Source organism: Amia ocellicauda, chromosome 22 (genome assembly GCF_036373705.1).
Source record: "Amia ocellicauda isolate fAmiCal2 chromosome 22, fAmiCal2.hap1, whole genome shotgun sequence".
In the NCBI taxonomy this organism is placed as follows: domain Eukaryota; kingdom Metazoa; phylum Chordata; class Actinopteri; order Amiiformes; family Amiidae; genus Amia; species Amia ocellicauda.
In genome coordinates, this window is record NC_089871.1 from 5,291,822 (window position 1) to 5,306,263 (window position 14,442).

Here is a 14,442-nt window from a genome sequence, read left to right on the forward strand (position 1 = left end):
ATAAAGACACTTGCACTTTTTATAAACTTTTAACCATCGTCTAAGCATCGGTTTGAGGCAAGTGCTCGATAATGGAGATGCCTACGGCTTATTTCCTGTCACTGGTGCTCACTACCTGTCTCACATCCGGATGAATGTGTATTTACACAATTTGCACCATCCTGACATGCTAATTGAAGAACCTCTTTTCTTGTTCTTGTTTGTTTTTGCAGCGGGAGAGTCTCCTCACACTACTGTGTCACTACACTCTCCAAATAGGATTCTTCAACTGTGAAAGTGGGGGAAGTATCTGAATGCTGCACAGGACTCATGTGACAATTGAAACTACTCCTTTAAGACTCCAATGTCTCAAGAACTGCTTCTTTCCCCAATGCTATTTAAACCTAACACGCAAAGTGCCTCAACACCTCTGAAGTAGAAAGTATCAGATATTTTCAGGCAGCAATCTGACACCTTGATGCCTCGTGCCTGTAATTAACGAGCTTGTATCGTGGTGCTGAGTGTGCATGCTGACGAACTGCCTTGTACATGTTTTATACATCTGTGTGCACTACTGCTGATATTACAATTATTTATTTATTGCATTTCCAAGCAAACAGCACTCATAACACGGTGCAAAGAATAACAGCACCAGCGCTAAATACTGTACAACCATTGGATGCACAGGAAATCGCCACAGACTTTTCTCAACTCAACCGTCAATGGAGTTTAGAGAAGGGTGGGAGGGACAGACCAAGAAATGTGGAGATCTTGCTGGAGGACTGACCATGGGCCTCCAAGAATTGAAGTCCTGTGGGGGGGCACAGTCCTGCAGGTTTTATAGGTCTCTTTACATCCCCACTTGTTTAAACGCCAGCTGTAAAAATTTAAAGGGCAGGTCATGGGATCATGCGGCTAGGCATGTAGTGTGACCAGAAATTCAGAGGCTTTGATCACGCTCTGCAACTATTCTCACCACTCTTTCCACACACTCGCAAGTGGAAACTCTTATGTCATTAGAGATGTTCACACCAGTCAAACTCTCACTGACACACACCCACACATCAGACCCCAGTCCCACCTCAGCAGCAAAGTCAGTCGGCAATAATTGAAGCCAAATGTCGACGTTTCTTCCCAGCGTTTTTCTTTTTTCTTCTTAGAAGAAGGACGGATTCGTTTATTTTTCTGTCTTGTGGTGGCCAAGTTTCCCCGCCCACAGCCCCGCATTGTCGTGGCTCCAGATGGTGACATTAGCTCTGCTCACAGTTCACTTGTTTCACTGTCGCTGCAAGCCGGAAGGGCCTTCGCTCTTGACAGGGGGTCCCTCTTCCTGTCAGACCGCAGCTGCCCGGGACGAACAAGAACAGTACATGTGGGTGGACTGACCACGGCTTTCTCAGCAATCTCTAGGGGAGGCTCTTGTGAGATGAATAGCTTTCAGGGCCTTGGGCCTTTCTGGATGGTCTCTACGTCTCTCGTTTTGATTTGTTTAGCTCTTCAACTCATTGTGAAGAAACATCTCTAATCTAAACTAAAGAAGAGCATTCAGCACGTGTGTTTATATGAGCTCATTTTCTTTTCAAGTATGAACAACTTAGGGATGTTGGTGGTATTTCACGCTTGCCCACTCAAAGCAGCTGAGATTACACTCCATCTGCCTGGTTGCGTTTGGCCCCCCTGCATCACGTGTTTCCCCCTCACTGTGTCGAGGATTCCTCTGTTTTTCTTCCACCACTTCTAAAACAAGAAATCAGATGTTCAGTAAGGAAGGAAGCTCACGCCCATCCTGTCTGACAGGACAGTGGGGGGCCGGTACAGTGCGACAGGATAATCCACCCACATTCCAACACAGAATAGACGTTTTCTCCACAGACTGGGAAGGTCGGCCTCAGGAGCAGGTGAGACGCACTACAACGCACTAGACGCGTCTCAGTAGAGAGGTGCCACAGAATCGCCATAGCTTCGCTATTTGACATCAGCAGTCGCATTCGATTCTTGTTAACCTGTTAATCTCTTTTGTTTCCACTTCCTGAAACTAGTCCACCCAATGCCTCTTGCATTTGTGCGGTTAAAGTCAAATGGTCTGCCATACTATGCAGGATCAGTCCTCTGACTCCTGTGTGACGATCTTCACCAAAACTAATACAATCACTTCATATTGCTCCACAGTGGCTATAGTGGGAGCTGTTGTAAATTTGGCTGTAATTATCTTGGGACAAACTGACAGTGACCTTAAACGGGACGCTGTAGTGTCCGTTGTGTGAGAGACCAGTCCCATTCATGGACAGAATCAAACTTTTTTCCAGCCAAATCTGTGTGCGTGTTCCATCTCCAAAACAAGAAGTTACATTTGTACGGCGGTCAACCTTATTCCCTCTGTGAAAACAAAACCGTAAACATTCTCGAAAAGGATGTGTCGGCCTAAAAATGGGGCTTCCCATTTCCAACTTATCCTGAGAGAGCAGCGGACGTTGTGTTTGTTTTTCCTGAACCACTCACACAAATATTTGGCTGTGTGTGGGAGGTAGAATAACATTGTTAGAAGTCCTGAATGGAAATTGTTCTTTTCAAAATGTTGCATTTTCCTTTCCAGTCCTTCAAAGACCACCGCATCGTCACAATCAATAAAAGCCTTTTGTTTCCCAGCCAGTGCTAGGCCACACAGAGACCACTACGGCCGAGAGAGTGGAACAAAATGATTCAGGTTTGAGGTCTGAGCTGTCACTATCGAGGATTATGTGGTTTCTGCCTGGGTTGTAGATAGTACTCTAACTATATTCCTTCACAACAGAGCAACTCTCTGGATGGATTGTTTAGTCAATATAGCTCAGGCTTGCTTACCTGTGTTTCAGGGGGGGATAGGTTAACGTTTAATTTGAATTACATATATTTAAAATTATATTAATCCCCCCCTTTAGAGCTACAACGTCAGAACACTATTTTGTTGAGTTCCTTGACTTCTCTGAAGGTGAGGACAACACACTACTAGGGCCTTGGAGATTAAACAACAGTTTAAAAGGACAACCGCAGTGTCAAATATGCCCCAGAATAGCTCAGAAGACACTTCGACATATGGTACCAAATACAACAGAGATGATAATGTTGTGCAAATGAATAACATCAACACCGCTCCTTAAATAGCAGACTGCAAAACCAACCCAGCTCTCCACTTGAGGACTGTTTTTGAGCGATACATTGCTGTTATTGTTGGCTAGCGTTGAAAGAGAGTGGGGATGTTAGGTGTGGAGGCCTCTTGGCGAGAGCCCAGGTCGCCAACACCCAGCTGAGGATCTGCTCAAGAGGGGGAAGAGACCTTGACACAAGCAACAATGATTCAGAAGTGCAGTTAGAGAAAGGTGTGGGCAGGGAAGGGAGGCACGGACTGATCTGAAGAGGTTTGTGAGATCCTGTGTGGATCAATGGAGCAAAAATGCAGCACAGGGGCGTGTGTGGCATGTGGGATATTGGTAAACAAAGTCAAGATACAGCCGAAACAAGAAAGACATCCTCAGTGATTTGTTGCTATACTTAACCTGATACTCTGGAAGTGTCCAATAGATTTTAGTTTGAAACACATATAATATGCACTACTTGGGAATGTCAAATAAGGTCGATTGAGAACAGTAACTAGTGAACAGTTTTTACACCTTTTGTGGGCATGTAGATACAGTGATAAACTCTGAGTCACGGAGAGTACAGAAATCTCAGTGATGATATCAATTTGAGGGATCATTTTAGAAAACGAACCACCACTTGACTGTGATGTGGAAATTCACTCACAAGGATCCTTTAAGGAGAGGTGTGACGCATTTCTTGGGTCGACAAACTATCAGCAAACCAATCAAACAAGATGGGAAGAGCATTTGTGTTTGTAACATTTTATTTCAACAATTAAAACGTTATGTGTTTTGTGTGTAACATTGTTTTTACTGGGAGAAGGAGAAGGAGAAGGAGAAGGACTCACCGACGTGGTTCTGCTTGTCCCTGCAGGTGGCGGCCAGTTTGTCCAGTGTGTGGTACCTGTCGGCCAGCTGCAGTTTTCCGTTCTGGAGCCGCGGCCGCATGGACAGGCTCTCCTCTGCCAGGCTGCGATTGGTGCTCAACAGGGTCTCTCGTTCCACCTGCAGCTCCTGGAACTGGACACATCGAGGCACATTGAGAAACATGAACTGGCCAGCGCGGTCAGTTTAAAACACAACAGCTGTTCTTTTTAAAGAATGACACTGCAGAGCCTCTTATTGATGGTTTCACAAAGAGTCCCGCTGCAGCAGAAGAGCAATAAGAGACAAGTACCGCCCAGGAAGCACAATCGAGTCTAGACAGATACGATACCAGAAAGATGAAAAGGACTTTGCAGAGAGCCTACTATACGTCTAATACCTACATAACACCAAGAACTGAAGAAAGATGGTCAATGCGGTGAAGAAGAAGAATAAAGGTGTATTAAGACTTTACAAAGATGAATGTGTCAAATCGGGATACTGTTTCCACGATTCAAATTCACGTTTCTGGTGGGAGAGGCCTTGAAAGACACAGAATTCCAAAGATTACATTCGGCTGGTTTTATACAACATGAAATAGGAAACCACCGCCAGATGGATCAATTCAAGGCCCTATTCTTTGAAAAAGCGGTGGACAACTCTCAGGTCTCCTGGGCCACAATTCTGGTATTTATTTCAGTAGAGCTCTGTTGATTGAACCAGTTGTTTTGCCCACGTGAACAAGTGACTTACAAGCATTACAAGCCCTCCTTGGGACAGTATTGTGTGGCTGCTCTTTTTTTTAAAAGCCTTAGCATCTGCAAACTTACATACGTCCCAAATACGATTTTGTTGTAAAGGCCTGAATGTAAATAATAAAATAAATATATATTCAATTATACTACTGCTACAATATCACATACTATCAGACATAATTCTCCTAACCTTAATATTACCATGACTTAGACTATCCTACAAACTATCACCGATAATAAGGTGCCTACTACCATAGAAATATTACATAGATTACGTAAAGCTCTATCACATGCTGATAAAATATTTTCAGACACTTTCCAATCAAATTGTTGTTGTTGTTATGATTGTTGTAATAAACGCATCAGTCTGAAAGGGTATGAAAACAAAACACAGGGGAGTGATTTAGCTCTTTTGTTGTTGCGTTTTGTTTTGTTTTGTTATAATTACCTAAGTGTCTGGAGAGGACCCCTTTTCCCCTTTGCCAATGATTCCCAGGCAATCATTTTTCATTCTCATGACACATTGTTGCACTCAAGTTTAAATATGGGATTTCACTCATGCAAATGGAACAAACAGGATGAATTAATAAATAAGCATAGTAAAAAGAGATGGATGAAAAGAATTACAGCCATCAACAGCGAATCTGCAATGATTCAACTGTGATCAGAGAGCTTTTTCTGTAGCCTTCAACCCAAGACCCAAGTTTCTCTGCCTTTCACTCAACAACCAGATCCAGCAAGACAAAGATTTACATGTCTGATATGACCTTTTTTTCTTCCCCTTTTTAAGTAAGTCCAGAAGAAAAACCTCAGCCCTACAGCGCCTCAGAATGAATCTATAACTAAATCCAGCTGATCTGTGGCACTCAGGATTCACTTGGCAGCATCCCAAGCATTATTTTGTGAATTTTTCCACCACTAATTTATCTGAGTATAAAGATCATTTTGATTCTCCATCAGATAAAAACGGTCACAGAAATGCAATAACCATAAGAGTGGCTTAGAAGGCTTTGGAATTAACTGTGGTGGCGTATATATATTTTTTAATCTAGAATACTTTGAACATAAGGACATACCATGAGAGCGGATTTACTCACCATGGCGAATAAGAATCCATATGTAAAACAACAGCAGGGAGTCGCACAGAGCATGTAACAGGATGTTACAAGTATGAAGCCAAACATCAGAGAAGAATGCAGTTAACTCATTCAGGTGAAGTTTCCCGGCTTGGTCACATTTTAGTTTTCGCCTCAGCTGTAGTGTACCAAATATGGGACACTTTATTAAAAAATGCACAGAAAAAAACTAACCTTTCTTTCAGTGTAAACACAAGAAGAATATTCATAATACAATTTATGATTAAGACATACTGTACCCATAATGCACTTCTGCAGAACCAAGAGTCAAGGTTAAAGGGGAAATACACAGGCATTATTATCTTTCAATATGCTGGCCAAGTTGGAAAATGCACAACATCTCTTTAGGTGTGACCCTTGTGAAGGTGACGTGGAGAGAAATCTCAGGCTGATGACAATCCAGGCTGAGCAGGGAGCACACGGTCTAATGGTGCCGCTAGACAGAGGGCCACAAGCACAGCATTCGCAATGAGAAAAACACAGACGCATGAGTAAGAGTTTCTGTGGTACTGCGAATGCTCTGGCCCTTAGATGAAAGTTTCCTCTCAAAACTCATCTTAACCCATTCATGCCTCTATTCTACTAATTCAATTTCATAGCCAGCTTGTGTGCTGATCTCATTACAGGCATCTTCACCTCCTAACACACAGGGAATGCCGGGCACTAAGGGGTTAACACACTGGTTACAGGCTGTGGTCAGAAACGAGGAGGGCGTCCAAAAATGCTTAATGGCAGGCTTTCGCACAGTTCCAGCATTCACATAAAACCACACAATGAAATGTTGACTTTGCAAGTAATTGTCTGAAGCCCACAAGACCATTTTTTGCTTTAGTTGAATTCAGATGTAAAAAAATCTGTTTCTTTGTTTTCTGTGTCTGTGTGTGTGCGAGTGTGTGTGTGTTTTCTCAGCAGGCGACGCTGGGTGGACCGGGCGGTTTTTGAATGACTGCAGTACAGTTTGAACTCGGAGGGAAAGCTGCCATGAAGCTGTGCGTCTCCTCGGTGAAAGACGACACTGCAGCCTATTCCACACTCCATTTAAAGAGCCTCTTGTGCCAAAACATGAATAAATCAGACCTCTTTCTACTTCTTTGGAAACACATCTTTATGTCCTGAACGGTCAGTTAAGTTGACTGGACTCAATCCCTGCCCCAGCAAAAAACGTATAAGGTGTTAAATCCACCTTTTTTATTATTATTACTTGTGCCTCAGTTCCATACTCTTTGCTCTTAAACTCTGTGGTTTGCTTGTTGGCTTTTTCTGCTCAGCTTTTTACATCATTGACAGAGATAAAAATATCTTTCAAAACAGGTACTTTCACAGAAGCGCCAGCCAGCCACACATGCAAAGATCGCTAACCGTCGCCCATGTGTCTCACTGAGCAGAAGTGACATCACAAAGTCTCACAAGCTCATTTACCTTGAAGGAGACAATGTACCCCCCTGAAGGATTACTACCCCACAGGGGAAAGCCACAGCACAGAACATGTAATAAATAAACTCTAAAAAGAGCCATTTCTATACTGGAATACATGTTTTCATTCAGCAGGTAATATTAAGGCGAAGAAAATAAATATGGGAGGAAAAACTAAAAACTGCATTTCTATCCTTTGATTAACGAAAATAATGATCAAAAACCACAGAACTGGAGACCTTGCAACTGCAGGGAGAGAAAGAGAGAGAGGAAAGACTTCTGAAACCTGCTTACTATATTTAGAAGGCCATTGTTTGAACAGAGTCTAATACCTACTCTCAGAGACTGGGGGCTGGCACGGGGGACCTACACAAATAATTTAAGGTTGTCAGCAGTGTCAATATTTAGAAGAGCTGTTTTTTGTTCTTTTTTTTGCCTTTTTTCACTTTTTTAATATTGGCTGTTTTTCCTCCAGGGTAATTCCTTTTTTTACATCCTCCGTCTTGTTTAGAGGAGAAAAAAATTTATCTCTGGTGAGTTAAATACTCTCATGACACACTTTCAAAGCCTTCTGCTTCGAGGCAGAACCAGCTCTTCTCATTTAGTGCGCAGACCTAGTGTTTAAACTAGCAAATATAGCGATAATACGACAATGAAAAAGAACTGGGGCATAAACACGGAAAAACAAACAGCAGAATCCCTTCATGATTGTGTATTGTGTTTTAATGGTACGTTTATATTGCTCAATAAACCATACAACTGAAGTACAGCAATAAAACAAAGCAACTGTTAAGAAAAAGCCACCACCAAAACACACTTGATGCAATTGTCAATAAAATAATGTTTTATACTTTGAGAGACAATATTTTTTGTAAAATCCATAGATATTGTGTTTTAAAGCAAGCTCTCAACGATTACAATAGACAGACAGACAGAAATAATCCAGGTGCCAATATGATCTAATTTCATGCTGCTCCCTAGTCTCAGCAAAATCCCGAATTGGGCCAATTTCCATTGATGGTTATTTTCCTATGAAAATGAGGATGCACAGCAACAGTACTATAGCACCATGTCCTACAGACGTATTCATCACTGTGGACATTTAAGGCCCTATTCTTTAAAACAGCTGGGCAACTTAACGTCAATATTGAAGCCAAATGCCAAACAGATTTATAAACGCTTGATTGCTCACATTCCCCTCAAAAGAATTGGAATAACTTCCATTTCCTGGCCCATTCCTTCTCCCAGATGTCATTGTTTACCCCAAACGTCTTCGTGAAACACTTTGGGATCCTTGCTTTGGGGCTGAAAGAGCACTATGTAAACTAAAGCTGGGCTTGTTTAAGAATTGATGACAAACATTGCTATATTCTTCTTGTGGAAATGACTTATTTCCAAGGCCTTTGAAGAAAAGCACATTAGTGCACTGTCACTTGGTGGTTTTCTTGCATTAAAACATATTATTTGCCACATCAGCCAAATGTTCTCGTTATCAGTGAAATGTATGAGCACAACATTCGAGAGGCGATCAAAATGAGCAAATGGGCCACAGGCTCTTGTGCAGATAACGACTTGTTTTCTATCTTTATTGAAAATATAAACCGTGACCAATCCATGTGCATCTTAAGGGTGTCAGATATCTCCCGCGTTTGACTGGATAGAAATCGCTAGGTTGTTGCTGGGGGGGGGGATAATTGAGTGTCTTAAAAATAAATGGTGATAACGTACAGATGATTTTAATTGGATCTGCCCAGACAGAGAGAGGCAGATCTTGACACATCCGTTGCGCTTGGCTGAGGCTGATGATGAATCCCATTTTGCACGGTTACCGTGCTGGTCGAGTTTAATTAAAAACATAGACCTGCTCAATTAATAATCCACTGAAGGCTCCACAGATGGTTAGTGTTACCCATGTGTCCACTGACAATTGAATTAAAAATCTATTAATTGCCATTTTAAAGACCACGGTTTTAAAAGTCACATGTTAGGCTAGGGGCTCATTTTTTGCATTTTGACCACAACACAACTGGGCAGTCAACTGTGACCAAGAATTTGTGACCATTACGCAAAAATTGACCTGGTTGATAAAAATGGCAGTGGTTGAAAATATTGTAGTTGCATCAATGATGAGTGTTATTGAAGAACCAACAGGTATAAATCATGTATATCAAAATATATCTCTATAAATAGGCCAACGTATTAGACAGCATTATGTATATGCTCTCAGAACTAATGTGGTAAATTTAAACATTGTATGTTTGTTTAAGGACAATACAACTGTGTGTTCAAATTCACCAAATTACAACACTAATAATGTGTTTTTCCCACCCAGACTTGTGTTAAAAAGATACATTATTGTGTTGTGCTTTGGTGAATTTTAACACAAAGTTGTATTGTCCTTGAATACACACAAAATATGTAAATTTAACACATTAGTTCTAAGAGTGTACCAAAGGTAGTTTGTTTCAAGTAATTTAATTGTATTGTCGAACTTAAAAAATACATATATAATGTTTTTAGGAATCAATCAATTACAGACTTGCATACCTTGAATTGTGGAATACATATAGATATACACACAGTGTAATGTGTCATATTTCTTTTTCATTAATTCTAGTTGATTTAATTTTGCTACAGCCTATGTCAAGACCCCACAATCCCCCTAGCGACCATGAACTGAGGACCGATTCTCCTACTGGGTTCACTGGTTCAGATGATCTGGGAGCGCTGGGTCCAGTGACCACACCACAAAAACACACAACCATACAACCTGGCCAGAGCAGCAAAACGCACCCTAAAAACGTGTGACGTCACTTTTAGGATTCCTCACCTCAGCTCCGTCATGGACACCCATCGCATGACGTCACCATGGGCTCGCCTGCGAAAGATCGTTACTCGCCGTTCAACACGGCATGCACAGGTGCAGTGCAGCCCTAATCGCTTCATGTCATGGTGGAATGACATAGCATTGATACATGTGGCAAAGTCTAATCCAATTGGTCTCTCCCGGCACTGGATATACAATTCAGCAGTTCCTTTACTTATGCATTGATATTTCAATCACTACTTTCTGCTGCAGAGGCAACGGGAATTGCTTGACATCGAGACATAGAAGTGAAATCTGCATTTCGAAAGATTTTTTCCCAGCTACACAGCACCAGCAATCCCCCCCCCAAAAAAAAAAAAAAAACATCAAACAAATCAGCATCTCATATGCTTTCCAGCTTCCCCTTAGCAGTAGCAATTAAGAATAATCATGTCTGCAAATTGAGCATGTCCCCGTTGTTCAAACTGCAGAGTGCATATTAAAGTTGTCCATTATCTAAAAACGAGTCTCTGAATTATATCCATCTGCTCTTATTCGTTACATTTCACTGTGACGGCGTCAATGAGATTAGGCTGGAACAATTGAATCGGGGGCTGATTTTGGCCGCAGGCAACAGGGTGGGTCAGCACATATAGGTGCATTAAAATCAAATCTCCCAAAGCTGTACTATATGGCCGGGTTCACTCAATCAAAAGGCAGTGGACTAGCAGCAGCTCTGAATACGTCTACTCGACCGGTGCAGGGAAAATAGCAAGCCTGGTATCCGACACTTGGACCACAGTCTGCTCATACGACTGCGGATGCTTCCTCTGCACGGCTTTTTGCAGATCTCCTTTCTGCACCTGGTGCTTCTTGCAATCAAACCGCGCTACTGACTGCAAGTGATGCGACTTTAGATCAGGGTGTGCAATCCGTGCATGTGGAAATAAGACGTATAACCAGCACAAAGCAGACCGGCCGCACTGCTGGGCAACACATGGGCAACACATGGGCACCAGTTCTCAGTGGATTCGTGTTTAAATACCACATGTATACCGTGTGCACTTCATCTGCGTTAAATGTGTAACGAGGTGAGGGTGCGCTGTAGAGATGTGGTTGGGGTTTATGTGTGATCAGCAGCAGTGGAAGTGCAGTCATGTGTCACTCCTGTGGGATTCAGACATCAATTCAGTCTGAATTACAGCCCATTATCGTAAAGTGTTACCCCATAAACACCCAGCCTGTTGTGGATTAGTATAACACCTCAGCACTCCGCGGAATTGTGTATTCAGCAGAGGACAATTGTTTCATTTGCGGGATACTTAGTCTCCAATCACACAATACTTACTGAATAGAACATCTGATATACATATATGCGTGTATTTCTGTGAGCAAATATGAGGTTTGCGACTTTTTGAACAGAACATATGATATATGTGTCATTATCTCTACCGAGGCGCATATTTCTGTGAGCAAATATGAGGTTTTGTGTTGGGAACATGTGCACAAACGCGGGGCATCAACCGAGATATACCAACCTCTCATGTTGCTCTACTACGTTTATGTTCAGGACGTGTAGCATCTCCACTGTTTACAAGCCCCACATTGCGAACAAGATTGCATTGTGTATCAAACGGTGGGACACCATACATCTCGTATAGGAACAACACATGCAACATGCAATCACATATTTACTAGGATTCAACCCAATAATAATAATAATAATAATAATAATAACCTTTTCACTGAGTTTGACGATCTGGTCCATCTTGTCTTCATCTTGTAAGAGATCCCGCAGCTCCCCGGTGCTGAGGACCCTGAACCCGTCCGGGCTGGATCTCTGGTCCCGTTTGCTGCGGGACATGCTGCTCTGTCACGGCTGGCTCAGGACAGCGGGCTCAGTCCCATCCCGCCTGCGGTCCACAGATGCTCATGGTGCCGCAGCTGGCCGCGGAGTGAGGGCAGCACCGCGCCGCTGAAGCCCGGAGACAATGCGAGTGGAGCCGACACGCCGAGCTGCAGTGCCGCCCACGTCCACAAGGCGGTGCTCGTTGAGTAGGTTAACCCCTCAACAGCCGGGTCGATTTGAAACAATATTTGTGTTATTGTCCGCATTCAACTCTCTCATGACAGATATTACACTGAAACTGAGTCTTGTTATTCCATCTTCAATTTTAAACTGATGACCGGGTATTGATATATAAAGAAAGCTTAGCAAGCAGAGGAGGACGGGGTTGCAGCAGTGCTGAGGCCGTTTAAGAGTTAAAATGGCTAATTAAAACTGCGTCAAAGGTTTAATAAAAGAGAACGTCCAACAAGATTGATGAACCCATTGTAAGACCCTATAGGAAATGGGAAGAAAAAGCAATAATGCTAGTTAACGTCTTTCAGAGCGCATCCTATTGCACATTCACGGACCTTTGTGTTTTAGCGTGAAGTGTATAATGCGTTTAGTGCTCGGGCTATTATGGGTTTCGAGTTTTAAACGGGACAAATGACGTCTTTATTTAGACAATATACAACAGAAAAAAACATAAACACCACTTTTCGGTATCAGTACAGACAGGAGATAAAAAATCCCGAGTTAAACTTTTACATTGAAATTATAAATTAAATGCAAACGTACATTAACTTAATATTAAGACACATGTTTTCTAACACATGTAATGGGTTGTGAGAATTCACACACGGCTGGTTTAGAAGAACACAAATGCAAACTGTGATCCAATATTAATAGGCTATATATACACTCACCTAAAGGATTATTAGGAACACTATACTAATACTGTGTTTGACCCCCTTTCGCCTTCAGAACTGCCTTAATTCTACGTGGCATTGATTCAACAAGGTGCTGAACGCATTCTTTAGAAATGTTGGCCCATATCGATAGGATAGCATCTTGCAGTTGATGGAGATTTGTGGGATGCACATCCAGGGCACGAAGCTCCCGTTCCACCACATCCCAAAGATGCTCTATTGGGTTGAGATCTGGTGACTGTGGGGGCCAGTTTAGTACAGTGAACTCATTGTCATGTTCAAGAAACCAATTTGAAATGATTGGACCTTTGTGACATGGTGCATTATCCTGCTGGAAGTAGCCATCATAGGATGGGTACATGGTGGTCATAAAGGGATGGACATGGTCAGAAACAATGCTCAGGTAGGCCGTGGCATTTAAACGATGCCCAATTGGCACTAAGGGGCCTAAAGTGTGCCAAGAAAACATCCCCCACACCATTACACCACCACCACCAGCCTGCACAGTGGTAACAAGGCATGATGGATCCATGTTCTCATTCTGTTTACGCCAAATTTCTGACTCTACCATCTGAATGTCTCAACAGAAATGGAGACTCATCAGACCAGGCAACATTTTTCCAGTCTTCAACTGTCCAATTTTGGTGAGCTTGTGCAAATTGTAGCCTCTTTTTCCTATTTGTAGTGGAGATGAGTGGTACCCGGTGGGGTCTTCTGCTGTTGTAGCCCATCCGCCTCAAGGTTGTACGTGTTGTGTCTTCACAAATGCTTTGCTGAATACCTCGGTTGTAACGAGTGGTTATTTCAGTCAAAGTTGCTCTTCTATCAGCTTGAATCAGTCGGCCCATTCTCCTCTGACCTCTAGCATCAACAAGGCATTTTCGCCCACAGGACTGCCGCATACTGGATGTTTTTCCCTTTTCACACCATTCTTTGTAAACCCTAGAAATGGTTGTGCGTGAAAATCCCAGTAACTGAGCAGATTGTGAAATACTCAGACCGGCCCGTCTGGCACCAACAACCATGCCACGCTCAAAATTGCTTAAATCACCTTTCTTTCCCATTCAGACATTCAGTTTGGAGTTCAGGAGATTGTCTTGACCAGGACCACACCCCTAAATGCATTGAAGCAACTGCCATGTGATTGGTTGGTTAGATAATTGCATTAATGAGAAATTGAACAGGTGTTCCTAATAATCCTTTAGGTGAGTGTATATTTCCCGTAGCTAATGAGACTTATTTAGCTAATGCAATTGAAGAGTGATGTAACCCTTACCTTTAAGGATTTTAATATTTGATGTACTATTGTCTATTTGTACTCGAAATATGTAACATCGGATTCAATTTGTATCGAATACTTGTAGTGTCTTAATATATAGGCCTATAACATGGAAACACATATTCAAAGCGTTACATAATCTAATTGTTACATTATTAAACGTCGTATTAGTGAACTACATTTTGAAGATAACTTGAATTAATGATTTATATTTCATTTTCATTGAAGACTACGATTCGCATGGGACTTTTGGACTGCGCATAAATATGACGTCACCGCTCCTCTTATTCCTATTGGTCAATTGAACTTTGAAAAATCCCCGCCCTTTCCCCCAACG

The 14,442-nt window shown here is 42.2% G+C and overlaps 1 protein-coding gene across 1 annotated transcript in view; it reads right to left on the reverse strand.

Annotated features, from left to right (window-relative positions):
* Nucleotides 1-12,079, reverse strand: part of vps37d (VPS37D subunit of ESCRT-I) — an 18,706-nt gene extending 6,627 nt beyond the window's left edge. Inside the window, exons 1-2 of the mRNA XM_066695892.1 lie at nucleotides 11,808-12,079; nucleotides 3,944-4,115 (exon numbers count right to left, since the gene is read on the reverse strand). Coding sequence (XP_066551989.1) covers nucleotides 3,944-4,115; nucleotides 11,808-11,933 — 298 coding nt within the window. The 5' untranslated portion in view covers nucleotides 11,934-12,079. The remainder of the gene's footprint in view (nucleotides 1-3,943; nucleotides 4,116-11,807) is intronic.
* Nucleotides 12,080-14,442: the final 2,363 nt, after the last annotated feature.